This window comes from Lissotriton helveticus, chromosome 6 (assembly GCF_964261635.1).
Source record: "Lissotriton helveticus chromosome 6, aLisHel1.1, whole genome shotgun sequence".
Taxonomy (NCBI): domain Eukaryota; kingdom Metazoa; phylum Chordata; class Amphibia; order Caudata; family Salamandridae; genus Lissotriton; species Lissotriton helveticus.
In genome coordinates, this window is record NC_136067.1 from 1678473659 (window position 1) to 1678488234 (window position 14576).

A 14576-nucleotide genomic window follows, 5' to 3' on the forward strand; every position below is an offset into this window, starting at 1 on the left:
ATGTCTTATGGGGAGTGAAAGGTAAATGGGGAAAGGTAAAACAGGGGTAAGGAATGCAGGTAGGAAACACAATGGGGGGGACGAGGAAAACAATGCCCAATGTCTGGCTGGGTAGGTGACAGTCGAAGGGTGAACCTGAGCCAAACTCCTCTATAGCTACATAGGACAGCTCCACCGGGCATCAGCCTGTTATATCAGATTTACTACACATGTGTATTAATCACAGAGCTTGCCACAAAAAATGTTTCAACAGTACATTTCAGCCAGAACTCATGTGCTTGAAATTGTGAACTGAATAATGATGATGAGACCATGGAGCAACTAAAACCAGCAGGTCCAGATCCTTAGGGTGTCACTGGAAACTGGGGAAAAATAACCAATGAGATAGAGGGCATGTGTAGAACTCTGAAATGTTGATCGCGGGCAGAAAAGGCTATCTCATCTTTCATGCATTTCTGTGATTTAAAATATCTGACTTCCAACCACTAAGACAACGGGGGTGAAATGGCACAGTAAATTTGAGAACTATGCATGGGCCACCTGCAAGTTCCACTTAAAAGCAAGTGCAATTGATCAATTTGTCAACTTATTAGTGGATGACCTAGGTGCACAATCATACTTCTATGAGACAATATCAAGATATAAAAAATGTCCTATTTCATGGTATAACAAAATATTTTTCTCAGTAGATCAGATGTTCTGCCGTAGCAAAATGATTGATTCACACCACTATATGGACCTGGAGCACTACACCTTTAACTCAGCATGTCAAATTCTCTGAGAGTCAGTAGATGCTTGTATTACATAATTGATGCAAGTATTCATGTGTTGCGTTTTCTGCACTTTTGACAACAGCCATAAGTTCAAGAATAGTCAAATGATGTTTTGTTCAATACGAAGATACTTCAGGGACCCTGGACACTACCTCAAATCATGGTCCTGGCAAAAGATGCACACTGTGGTGGATGCATATATGATCACAATGGAAGGTCAAAAAGAAGTGTGAGCAAGTATTAAGCCTGGCTTCATAAAAAACAGACCGTGGTAAAAAAGAAATCAGATCAATTAAAGGAGAATGAAGAGAATCAAATGGTTTTACCATGGGATGTGGCTGTGACATTCACTTTGCCAAGGTCTGCAGGGGCAATGCTCCGTCTGAGAAACTAATTGAATAACCTACTGACAAATGAGGAAAGCAATCTAGTACATATACCTATGTAATGGAAAACAAAGGGACACAATTAATCCCTAAAGAGCATGATAGATAAAAAGGAACACAGGATGTTATTACAGGACTGACAGGTAGACCTCTAGAGTGAACATGGCTTGTGAACATTCTGTCATGGGGGAATATCAAAAAGGCAGCCTAGGTGAACCTTGTCATTAGCCCACATGTCTGTCACAGACAGTGTTCAGACATAGTGAAAGTGTTGCGACATTATTAACATGTGTGCTGCAGCATATAAGAAAATGAAGGTAAAGCCACCATAGCCAGCTTTCAACATAGGTGTACTTCTATATGGCACCAAGAATACAATAATAACAATAGGCAAATCCAGTTAGACACTCCTCCAAGAATCAAACTATTAGTGTAATGATGTGCACATTCTGTTAGGTATCCAAGCTTGACACAACCCAGATCACCCTTCACGTATTATTCATCATGCAGAAATACTGTATAGTACTCATTCGCTTAAAATCATTTAAAACCATTAATAAACACTGTTCAGAGTATAAATCACTTACGTCCTGGACCTAAACTAGCAAGTCTTACACTTTCCGATGGTTTACATGATACAATTGTTTTGTAGCAGGGCAAGTATGTGCCCAAAATACATAAAGGTGTTATTTAAAAAATAACGGTATTGATGGACTCTATTTAGAATAGCACCACATAACCAAAATGAGTGCCTGAATAATGACAATCCTGTAACTTCCATATGAATTAAAAAGCTGATCAATGTTTTTGAATCAGCCAACAATATCAAAGAGTTAAAAAAAATATTATTAACCCTAGAAGGGACACAAGCCGTGGCTAGGTTTGTCTGCGTATAGATAAATGCAGTGAGACTCATGAGTCTTATGTGCCATATTGCTCTACAGAGTAGTGCCCGATAGATTGAGGTAGAAGATAGCCATAGTAACATGCCTTCCCCGTAGATATTAAACCTCACCAAAGGGGTGAGAATAAACCATAGACCAAACTAAGCACTGGAAATATATGCAAATCTTAAGAGCTGAGCATCTACCTTTAACATCACACGTGGTGACAATGCGTTCGTATGCCAAAGAGGGGCTGCAAGACTGGCAATAACTTCAAGTATCTACTCAGGCAACATAATGCATGGAAACAATGATCAACAGCTCAACCTATTGCAGTTCTGAGCAGTGTTATAGAAATGCTGGGGCGATTTGGCATTACAGAAGGGGCTACCGATTCTTGTGATGCCCCTTCTGTAACACAGTTCTCATGAGCGCTACATGTGCGGTATCTCAATCTCAAGGTAGCGTTCCTCATTTGCATTGTCCCTTATAAATAAAATAAGGGAATCTTTCACCTTTGCACCCGCCCCACATTATAAATGTGGTGCAAAGACAAATACGTCATTGGCAGGTGCACTGACTGTGTGCCACATAGTGGTAGCAAACAGTGTACCCTGTGAAATGCCTTTTCTGAAAGAGATATAGGAGTTCCCTGGACCCTCCCAAGCATTCTCCTGCCAGTGGGTTCAGTTACCTACTGCAAACACCTGCAGGGCAATCCTCCTCCATTCCACTTCAGAGAACGGTAGACCATTGCTGCAAACAGCCGCTCCACCAATCACTAATACACTAATACAGGTTTGTGTCTGCTCTAGGACCATCACATTTGTTGACATGAAGTGCACTGTCACATATTTAATGTTGTGCCATGGTGCAGACCAGGACAATGCACCTTATCTGTAATACTACAACTGGTGTCTTCTTCAATACCTTCTACTATATTCAAATTGTGCACCAAGTGTCTTCTTTCTCAGTGTTTCACCTGCCTTCTTTCACATTATCTCCTTAGCCCTCAAAATCTTGTCTCTGTTCAGCTCATCTAAGCAAGATCACCCTTCTCGTAGTCACCAATTACCTTTACGTTTACCAAAGCTCCGAATTTGCTTACTTTCAATGTAAATCTGTTTTGCTATAGTGGATTAACCTACTTCTCTCCAAATACTTCTCTACACATACCTTATGAAATAATAAGATTTTGAAATTATCACATAGCACTAAGGGGCTCATTAGGATGGCGGACGGACCTGCGTCCGTCCGCCACCCTAGAGGAGGAGGGACCGTCCGCAGGGGCAGCGGCGGTCCCTTCAGTGCAATTAATATGTGACCGCTAGCCTGGTGGTCACATCCTTGCTTGAAGCAGCACCCGCCACAAGGATAAATATGCATGCTTAGCATTTGCATGCACAGAACGGCAGGCACCGCGCGTGCCTGCCGCTTCGTGCACGCAAATGCAGGGGGGTACCATAGGTACCCCCATGTGCACTCCCCACACCCCCAATCAACCTGGGAAATCACCGTATGCCTTTCCACGGCGGAGAATCCGCCTCGGAAAGGCATCTGTTTTCCGCCATCCTAATATGGCTGGCGGTGTCAGATAGACACCGCCAGCCATGTTAGAGCTTTTCCGCCGCGGTCGGAACGCGACCGCGGCGGAAAAGCTGCGGACCGATTTTAAGACTCACTGCCATCCTAATTTGGCGGTGGGTCTTTTGTGCCTCCCCAGCGGTTTTCCCGCATCCTCCGGGCCGGCGGTGGCTTCCGCTGGCCCGGAGGATGCGGGAAAACCGCGATCGTAATTTGCCCCTTAATTAGGCCCTCCATTCATAGGAGACGTAGTAATGTTAAGAGAATAATTCAGGAACAATGAAAATCCAAACACTACTGGTTTAGATGCATCTTATACTGCACTCACTGTGATGAAGATCTGATGTATTTCTTCTCAGAGACCCTTGGCTCTTATTTCCAATTGGCAGTACTGCAATGATGAGGAAATAAAGTGCATCTTTGAAACTAAACTTAAATTGTCATTTGGCCAGGGAGTTAAGGTCTTTTCTCATCATTTGATGTTTAAGAACTGAGGGGGCCTGTTCTCAAACTGGATTTTGTATTATGGTTATGAGAACAACAGCAGTACTTCTCACACACTTCAAAATGCTATTCACATACCTACATACAGAGGTCTCTGCCTCTCCTATGTTTTATGTGCAGAGATATCTGCCCTGAATGAGGAGTTCTCTGAAACATACTCTTATATGTTAACAATAAGTTTGAGAGGGATTGGGAAGCGGCTGGAAAATAGGGAATACTTACTACTAAATGGGAGCGCTTTTGGGAGGAGTAAGGAGAATTTTTAGGGAGAGTTTATGGATGAGCATGCACGCATTGATGAAAGAATAAGCCTATTGTTGTTCACAAACTGCTTTTCTAGAGTTACTAAAAAGGACCCAGTATAGTAGTAAATGTACTCCACCCCAGACCTGGAGTAAGCCCAACACCACACATTGCGAACCACTGCAAGTGTAGGACCCTCCCACAGAAAATAATGGAGGCAAGGGCTTAAAATTAAACCCAAAAGGAAATTATGATAAAATAAATTCATTTTATTTTGACTTTATAAACCTATGCATAAATGCAATTAAATGTTAAAAAATAGAAATAACAAAAAATAAATATTATTTTATTTTAATATATTTTAATACACTGTTTAAGCTTAAACATCAACTTAACAATTTTTTTCTAAGAATAATTAAATTAATCTAAAATGTTATGTTATGTTATGTTACATCTGCTTATATAGCGCGGCGGCTGCCCCAGCGAAGGGGCGTCCCGGCGCTTGACTAGACAGGAGAGTACACAACATACAGACAGGTTATCAGGTCAGTTTAGCAGAACAGGTGGGTTTTTAATGCCTTTCTGAAGGTAAGAAGGTCATTTATATATACATTTATATATACATAAAGTTTAATCATTTTTACTATAGCACAAATACATATTAATATTATACTGTATCATAGGAGGGTTTGTTTTAGTAAATCTTTAAAAAGATAATTTTTATTTCAATTAATGTATTTAAACTAAACAAACATTTAACCCAAAATTAGATTAATACTGCTGTAACATTTTCATATTTTGTTCCACATTTAGAATAAATATGTTAACTAAATTTAAATTAATATTTAACTTAGAAATATATTTTGTATTTTGTTTAAGTATATTAAACTTTTTTATCTTTCCTTTTACTTTGAAATAAGAAGATCTCTGCTCCAGTGATGTAGATCCCCTACAATGTGTGAAAATTTACAAGTAGTTGTTTTACACTCATAAACTCTGCTCCACCCCCTAGCTTCAGAGGGTGGAGACATGTATGCCTTCACTTTGCACTAAATTTAGATTTGTAAATGGTGAAATGCCAAAAGTAGTAAATTAACAGAAATGCTAGGAGAGGCGGAGATGGAGACCTCCGCATGCATGTTAGTGAATACCATATTGTAGTACATGAGTATTATTGTTGTCATACTACTAAATGTACTACAAAATCCAGTTTGTGAATAGGCCCCTCAGTTTTTACCGTAAGACATTATACTTTCATCAATAATCATATTTTGCTCCCAGATCCTACGGTTGTCTTGTTAGGCTTTAAAATGCAGCTGAATAAAATAAACCAGAGCAAACCCACACATCCTAAATGTAATATTTAGGTGAACATATATAGGTGTTCTGGAACTTTCTTTGACATAGAATACAAAATCTAAATTATTATGCAATTCCTGAACCTGTAACTTACTGAAATACTCTTTAACATCTCTTACACATTTGCAATCAAGAGTTGATGGCATTCAAAATGACATCTGTACATGGCATTGGGTAAGACCACCTCCATTGGAGTAGCACTTCACAGAACCAATCACCCCGTCAAAAAACAATCAGCCAGCTTCAGTTTCTAACAGACTTTAAAGGACACACCCCAAAGCCTTTGTAGAAGTTCTGGGTGTGCATGTACCATCGACTGTCAATTTCTTGTTGTGTTACAAACATTTTCTCAAATCATTTGGGGAATACATGATTATTTCCCTTCTCAGAATTCCATCCCTTGACCCTACAATTGTGGCCAATCACTGGACCATGGCAGGCATCCCCTAACTATCAAAATACTACAGCAGCGTGATCCCAGGATTAAAATTGCCCACTTCTGAGACATACTAGACGCTCGACATTCAGGATGCCAGCCACACCCAATAACAGAAATTTCCCTCACCACCCTTGATCATCACATACTTATTTTTCCAAATTGGCAGGGACTTTCGATAAATCTATTCTGTACTTCAAGGCATTGTTTATATTTCTGGCACTTTTCAAATCAACCTTCAGGGCATCTGATTATTAATTAGGACTGTAATTACTCATATTGGAACCAATCACAGTCACCTACTAAATGCTCCTGATGATGACGCAATAGAGAAACCACAAGGTCAATACTGTGGATGGCTCTGTTTAATATTAAGGGTCAATTGGCTACAGGAAAAGACCTTTAATACTAAAAAAACATTTAACACAGCTACAAGACTTAATGAAATAAAGATGCTGCAAGCTGAATGAGGCTTAAATAAAGATCCTCCTGCTGAGTGTTTGCAACTTTCAAAAAGTCCCTTTTATCTTTAGTTGTCTCATTTGACAGCAGCCTATTTGACAGCAGCCTAGAAGCTAACATTGAAGTGGCTCTTGATAATAAGAGCTTACTCAAAACTGATGCCCTTAATAGAAATACGTCTACCAATACACTAATGACAGCTTCACACTGAAAAGCAGACCTACCTTCATCATCTCAAAGCTCAACCGCACAAAGAATGCTTAGCTCCACAAAACAAAAATCAGGAATTTGGAACACATAAATGGACCTTGCTAGAAATTGCACATTGGCTTTTCTTTTTAATTAACGTGGTTACCAAACCAGAAAGTGTTTGTATTTCATGTCAAAGTTGCCATCTCATTTTCTGCACCCTTTTCAGAGTGCATTGGTAGAAATGCTGTATTGCCATATGTTGGCATGACCTAAACACTGTTTCTCTGAAACTGCATGCATTTAGTAGAGAAATACAAATCTTTGTAAAGCACAGACTATATATTTATATTAGATAAAACAAGCAAAGAAATGCAATGTTAACATGTATCAGACAAAAAATTGAATGCACATTTAACAATCTTTGTTATCATGGACCAGTGATACTCAAGGTATGGCCCGTACACTCTACCATTCACATGTGCCCCCGGCTTAACTGCAACACTGGGCTACTCTTTACTTCAGGGAATAACATTCAGAAAGATGTTAAATAAATGGGGATCTTTTTTCTTTAGACGCTAACTGAAGTAAAGTTAAAGAAGCAAATAGTATCTTGCTCAAAATTACCCGCCTACAAAGTCCCACTCCCATCCTGCTAGCATCAATACGGCCCTGGGCTCACTAAAGACCATACTTTGCAGTCCCTGGGCAAATGTTTGTGAGCATCTATGACATAGATAATCCTGCTAATTTCTCAATTTGCTGGGTTGGTCTCATTGTACTTTGTAAATAGTAGTCTTTATTTCTGGACAACGGTGCCAAAGAAGATAACATTGAAAAAGTATTATTATTAATGCAAGAATTGTATATTGTTATTATCATTGATCAAGTCCACCGAGGTAAACAGGTTTCAATTAACTAACCAAAGTTTCACTTTTGTTAGCTGGGCCTAAGTGACAAGTCTTTCCTTTGATAAAATGCTACATGTATTGGGCATAAAACAAACCAACAACAGTAAATCTCGCCAACAATAGCAATAATATATAACTATGTATTTACTTTCCAGAGATGAAGAGCGATCTCTTCAATTCTACTTCCCCACTTCAGCTCTTGAACAACTGTAACGTAGTTGCACTAAATGTTTGCAGGAAAATCCAGCTATGCCTGGGATATAGAATCATTGGCTAATGCTAACATATTGCACTGCCAAATGTATAAATGTTTACAGAAAAATCATGTAAGATAACATCTGCAACATTTCCACTTATAAAAAAAACTACAGAGACTACTGGAAAGTACTGCAGGTGTCATAGGGTTTGCCAAATGTACAACATCTTTTGTAAATGAAAGCAACTTAAAAATAAACTACATTTTTTAGTTTCCCTCATACTTGTGACGCTAACCTCCCTTTTCCATTTCACTACATTCACCATCTCTGTAAATATTTCCTCAGTAGAAGATACCCAGCTAGATGATTCTCACATTCCATGCGCGGAGACTACAATTTCTACTTCACTGTCTTTTTGTCATTCATCACTGAAAGCCTTTGATCAGCCAGCCTTTGTTTGGCCTACTACTAAGTGAGCTTATTTGTGTAAACTAGTGTATGTTAATTGTATTTACCTCTAACCCAGGAAGTGTAATTTTCTTTTTATTCTACCCTGGCTGAAACACAATAAAGATAGTTGATCCATATGTCAAAAACCAAAATGCATTTTTTAAATCTGTTGGAAGAATTGCTTCACATATGAATACATTTGTAATGATTTAACAGTGACATCTTTAAACGTTTATGCATTGAGAATTTACAACCATACTGCAAGTGATCAGCTTGACTTGTGACTCAGGACATCAAAGAGATTTTTGTCTTGTGAATTTTAAAATGTTTATTTCGTAAACCAGTCTATGTTGTTCCATATCTGTTCAGCAGCCTTGAGACATCAGCAGTGGACAAAGTCTAAGTGCCCAAAAGGAACAAAGGAACTGGGGATCTTTGACAGATCAGATGGAGTGTTGCACAAAGACTATATAGATTATAAAATAGGAGTGCAAGATGTATGAACGATATAACTATTGTCGAAAATACTAATGAAAATACAAGCTAAACATTCTGAAGCTATATTTTTATAGGGAATACCATTGTTCAAAACGAATAGCAGAATAGTCTCATAGATTTTGAAGTGTTGCATGCTAGATACAATTATTTTAACTTGTTTTTGTTCAAAGTAAACCTTACAAGTGTTCAACCCATATTTTACTTCTTTTAATGCAATAGCACTAAACTTTCCAATCTTCACTTTAGGCATGCAAATTTATTAATTTCAAACCCAATGCTCCACTGTAATGTCCCGTTTAGAATTGAGGATCCTAAAATAAAAACTATAAATACATAAATAAATATAAAACAACATTGCTCATAAAAGGATGTGTACTTTAATAATACAATGCTCCCTTTATTGTAGGCAAAGGAGATGCAGCAGATGGTGAAGCTGGAAGCCGAGATGGACCGCAGGCCTGCAACATTGGTGTGAAAGTCCAGCATGCAAACTAAAGCATAAAAAAACCTACTTTTACTTAAAACAAACTGTATAAATAGACCACAAAACTGAGGAGGAATATGTGCTCTTTTGTTTTCCCTTCTCTCTAGATAAGATATAGCCAGCAAATATATTAGACTAAATGGAAAACATATTTCTTTTAAAACAAACATTTGAGCACTGATGTATTTTTGTTTTGCAATGACTGTTACGAAGGACATATTTTTAAAAAGGGAGCATTCTGCTCTACCATTTAATATATTTTTTAAAGGCTCTTTTTTCTAGAGCAACTGTATTTTGTTTTTTTTTTGTTTTTTTTTAGATGAATGTAACTCTCTGTTCTTAACTTTTGTTTTTCACAATACCAGGTATAGGTTTAAGGGAATATGAAGAATAGTCCTATAGCACTACGTTCACCTCCTGTGGACATATTTTTTTAAATTATTATGGGGAGTAATATAGGGAACATTTTAGTGTCACGTTTTTATAGTTAGTTATCTTGTCCAGTGCACTCTTACGGAGCCACTAGCAATACAGTAGGGCATGCTCTAACCAAGACAAATCTAAAAGGGTTGGAAGTTGCAGACAAACATTAGCCCTAAACTATGCCTTATATTTTTTACATGAGACAAATGTTGACAACTAAATTACTTAGAATACTCATTTCAGCATTAATTTCAGACACAACACTTGTTATGTCCAGTACCATCGCATTTTGTACATGCAAAATTAGTCAATGAGTTGAGCTTTCAAATAGCACAGTCTCAGGTACACATTTTTCCACTTCTGTACGCAGTGTCATACAAGACAGCTTTGTCTTTTCTGAATCTCAATTATTAACAATGTGCATTTAACATAGTACATTTTCCCAAAGCATCTTTGTGTACTTACATTGTCACCTAATCAATGTTGGTATGCATCATTTGACCTAAGGATGAAATGTGTACTTTACCATGTTGGGATTCCAACCTTTGATCTGTATATCAAAAACAGAATACAGCAACATGTGTGTAACTAACTGAGCTCTTTTCTGGGCAGTTGAGCCTCTATATTGTGTATTAGATTTATGTCATAGGCCTCGTCCCAAAGCTGTCTTATAGGAGCAAACTAATAACATTGGGGCTTATTTACAAGCCTGTTGCGCTGCCACTGCGTCACTTTTAATATGGGAAAAGGTGTCATGCCGGCAGCGCAAGAGGCTTCTAAATAAGCACCATTAATTATTGATGAATGGGCTATGGCAAGGGGACCAGAGTAGGTAAACTTTTTAAATAGACTGACATACAAGCAGCAGTAAGTGACCAATGTAGAGTTGACCATTAAATAGTAATTTACTTTGCATTAACAAAGTTGCAAGGCATTGCCTTGCAATTGGGCTAAATATTATGCCATAATACATTGATAGGTATCTAAAAATCTCCTTTTTTACTACACTCAATACATTAAATGTTACTTGCCCCAGTCTTTCAAAAGTTATCTGTGACATTGTGCTTTGAATGGACTAGAACTGACTTTCCTGACACTGTGTTCTTATTTACACAGTCCAAGCAGCTTATCAGAAAGCATGCAACAATGTTGATATTAAAAATAAACTATCAATTTGCACTTCTTGCATTTGTGAATACTATATGTGCCATAAAACCCCCACCCCCCACAGTAGTTTCATTCAGAATGTATGGTAATTGTCCACCCCTCAGCTTAGTGAAAACGAATCAATCTTTCAGAAGCATGATAATGAAGGATCTAGCTGCATAGCACTACGCCGTATAGAGTACGGCTCTACAGCCTCGAAGGTAGAAGAAGGTTGTACACTTAAGGGAGCCTCTACTCTTCCAAACCATGTGTACATCTGTGATGTGCAGGAATCTTAAGGGCTCCTCCTCAGTGCATTTACATAGGGGGCTTAATTGTGTGATACACCCTAATGCAGCTAAAGAACTATTGTACTCAATTAAAATGTTGTGAAAAACAACAACATTAACACAGCATCAAAAGGTGTTATTATTGTTGACTTTTTTAGTTTGTTTGGTATGTTTCCCTTTTTGTAAACACCACTGGCTTGGTTTGTTCCATTTGCTTCAAATGGGTGATGTTTTTGGCCAGTGTTTCAATATATTGAGCTCACTGTTCGATTCAAGCTAGTAGTTACAGAATTAGCTGTAATGTTTCACCAAAACAAGTGGACTGATCTGAAGATTGCATTTATTGCAATATTATTGAAGATGTAAAGTAAGTGTTTTCTTTACATTCTGCCCCAATGTAGTTGCTCATGGCAGCATTAAGTATTGGCATAGTCATTTTCTCACAGTAGGAGACAATACTGCTTATTTTCTGAACAGCAGTTGGCCATTTCAAAGCATTAAGAATGTTCTTAAACATTCATAATATTGCAGCAAAAACGCTTTGCAACACACTTTGTCTATGCTGGTCAAATTTTTTTATCCAGAATGTAAAACTAACCACTAAAAATGAGGACCTGGGATTTATTTGCATGCAAAGGATAATACTGTACTTTTGAAAAACAACTGTGCACACGAGGTATAGAGGTATAATAATAAATTCATAGGACTTCCTTGCTTTAAATTTGCCTGGGTAGTATGTGCAATTATTTCACCACAACTGGACACATGAGTATCATCTAAGAAGGACCATGTGCTTAAAGCAATAGAAGATCACTCAGCTGTGCCAAATATAATCAGTGCTCAAAGGTTAAAAGAATTATGTGTTAGGCACTTTAACTGAAAAGTTTACATCAAATTTTGTTTATATAGAAATTGCATAATTAATCATTTGCTAAAGATTCCAGATGTTATATGTCATTGTATTTTGAAGTACATGAAAATTGGCAAATATTTATTACTGTGAAGATGTAAAAAATGTGTATATACTTATACTCAAATAGTATATTGGAAGCATATATGTTGCATATGGAAAGATTAGAACAAAAGAGTATATAGAAATATCAATGCATGTAATTAAGAAACCCCTGATTCAAATGCAAAATATGTTTGACTTCTAAATGTATATACATATATATGTATACATTATACAAATGTATAGGTATATATTTATATTTATATTTGCCCCTCTACAATTGTAACACTTTGGCACAAATTGCCTTTGTTTTTCATGTTTTGTTTATATCTTGCAAAGTTACAACTGAAAGAATTAATTCAGCATTGAATCTCTGTACTTGTCACCAGTTACTCATTACCATTTTTATGGAAAGTGCTTAAATGATACACTTGAAAAAGGATGTTATATTTTATTTTTAAGATTCCATTGCAAACCCTAAAATGTTGTACATTTCTTCCATCATTGAGCGTCTTATCCATATATCCCAAATGCGTGGTGTTCAAATTACACAAAACACCATGTAGTATTTTAGTTTGCTTCAGTTATATTACTAACGATCTCACAATTGCCATAACCGGACACATCATTGATGACATCATATCTCTCATACTATGCACCTTCAGCAACTTTCCATCTTCTTTTAATAAAAGGATGAGTGGGGTGTTGCCTGCATCACCTATATACCCACATAATGTGGTGTTGATGGCATCACATATGACCCAAAAAATGTATTTTCGTGGACATTCTGAAAGGTATGAGCAGTGTCATCACTGATGAGATCACATGACAACGGCCAAGATGTATATACAACAGATGAACTTAAAGGGAAAATCGTGGCAGTGGCCAGTGCAGTTCCTTTCCATCAGCACATAAGCATTTATTATTCCTCAATTTGCATCTGTCCTTTCCAATGAGAATAGGTATGTGATTCGTTTGCTGTGTACCAAACTGAATAACAGAAGAATTCACTATGTGTCCTTTCAGTTTACTAGAGAAGTAAAGGAAGTTTATCATCACCCCATATTTTAGGCGCTTTAATAAGCAATGTTTTGGCAGTTGGATGTTCAGGTCTGCTTCTTCCCCTAAGAGAATCAAAGGAATGATTGAACCAACACTCTGCATATTATGAGTGAAGTGGTACTTTGGACAGAGCAGATTTAAGATCCCTCCATCGGCTACGTAGTAAAGGTATTGTTGTTACTAAAAGGTCTCTTGGAATGAATACCATGGAACAGAATTCATTTTTCTTCTTGGCAGTTTGCTTGCCAAAGGAATAAATGCCGGTAATGGCTTCTACCCACTGAACTTTTGAACATGAAGTTGTAAAGACGAAGCATATACAGAGTGTGAGATAGGAACACGACCACATGCCAGTATAGCATCACAGGCTTGATATGCACTATAGTGATAAGTCACTTTTTAATAGTGTAAATTGCGTGCTCACTTGGTTATGATTGAGCACAAAAATATTTTTGCTACTAAACTCCCATGGCCAGAACATTGACTACCAAAGTACTTCGAAAATAAATCTATCTATATATCTATCTATCTATCTAGATTATATATATATATATATATATATATATATATATATATATATATATATATATATATATATATATATATATATATATATATATATAGGTTTTGGAACACTGCTTTTTCCAGATCCTATTTGTGTTCTAGGGAAAAGGCAAGCACCCTCTTAAAAAGTTCTGGGACATAGCTTTCTGTCAGAAAGGAGTTCACATTGAATATATACATTGTCAGGGTGTATATATGTGTAGTTAAGCATAATAATCCTTTACTTGTCTATGTATACTTAGCATCACAATATTTTTGTATTCAATATTCTGCCAAGCATATGTTCAAAGCACAATATTTCAAACTCAAAAATATGGTAGCATTCCATTCAGTAACATCCTTTATGATGCAGCATGTGACTTAACCTTTGTCAGCATTAAAATTTGACCATAAATTGGCGATGTCACCAAAGGTGTTGAGGGAGTAGTCATCAGTGGTGCTATGAATTCTATCTTAAAAAATCATTATGGATGGATGGTGTATAGATTGCATAGCTGCCGAAACTGGATGCATTTAGTGGATTTTGTGAATTTATATTTCAAATGTATCATATTGTCAGTGACAGAGTTTTTCACAATAGTGTAATTCTTTTAACTCGAGACGTGCAAATCTTGGTCAGCACTTCTAGACATAATATTGCAAAGTCTGATATCGTCAATTTATAATATATGTACATATGGTAATGCGTGGGCTGAAATCAAATATAATAGATTCTATTTTATCTTAACAATATATTTATTGATCTACACATATATTAAATGTATTGTATGAGGCAAGCT

The 14576-nt window shown here is 37.0% G+C and overlaps 1 protein-coding gene across 2 annotated transcripts in view; it reads left to right on the forward strand.

Moving 5' to 3' along the window:
* PLCB4 (phospholipase C beta 4) overlaps nucleotides 1-10962 on the forward strand; it is a 1076851-nt gene extending 1065889 nt beyond the window's left edge. For both annotated transcript variants that reach the window (XM_078649526.1, XM_078649527.1), the window contains one exon: nucleotides 9283-10962. In XM_078649526.1, coding sequence (XP_078505652.1) covers nucleotides 9283-9371 — 89 coding nt within the window. In that variant the 3' untranslated portion in view covers nucleotides 9372-10962. The remainder of the gene's footprint in view (nucleotides 1-9282) is intronic.
* The last annotated feature ends 3614 nt before the right edge of the window (nucleotides 10963-14576 follow it).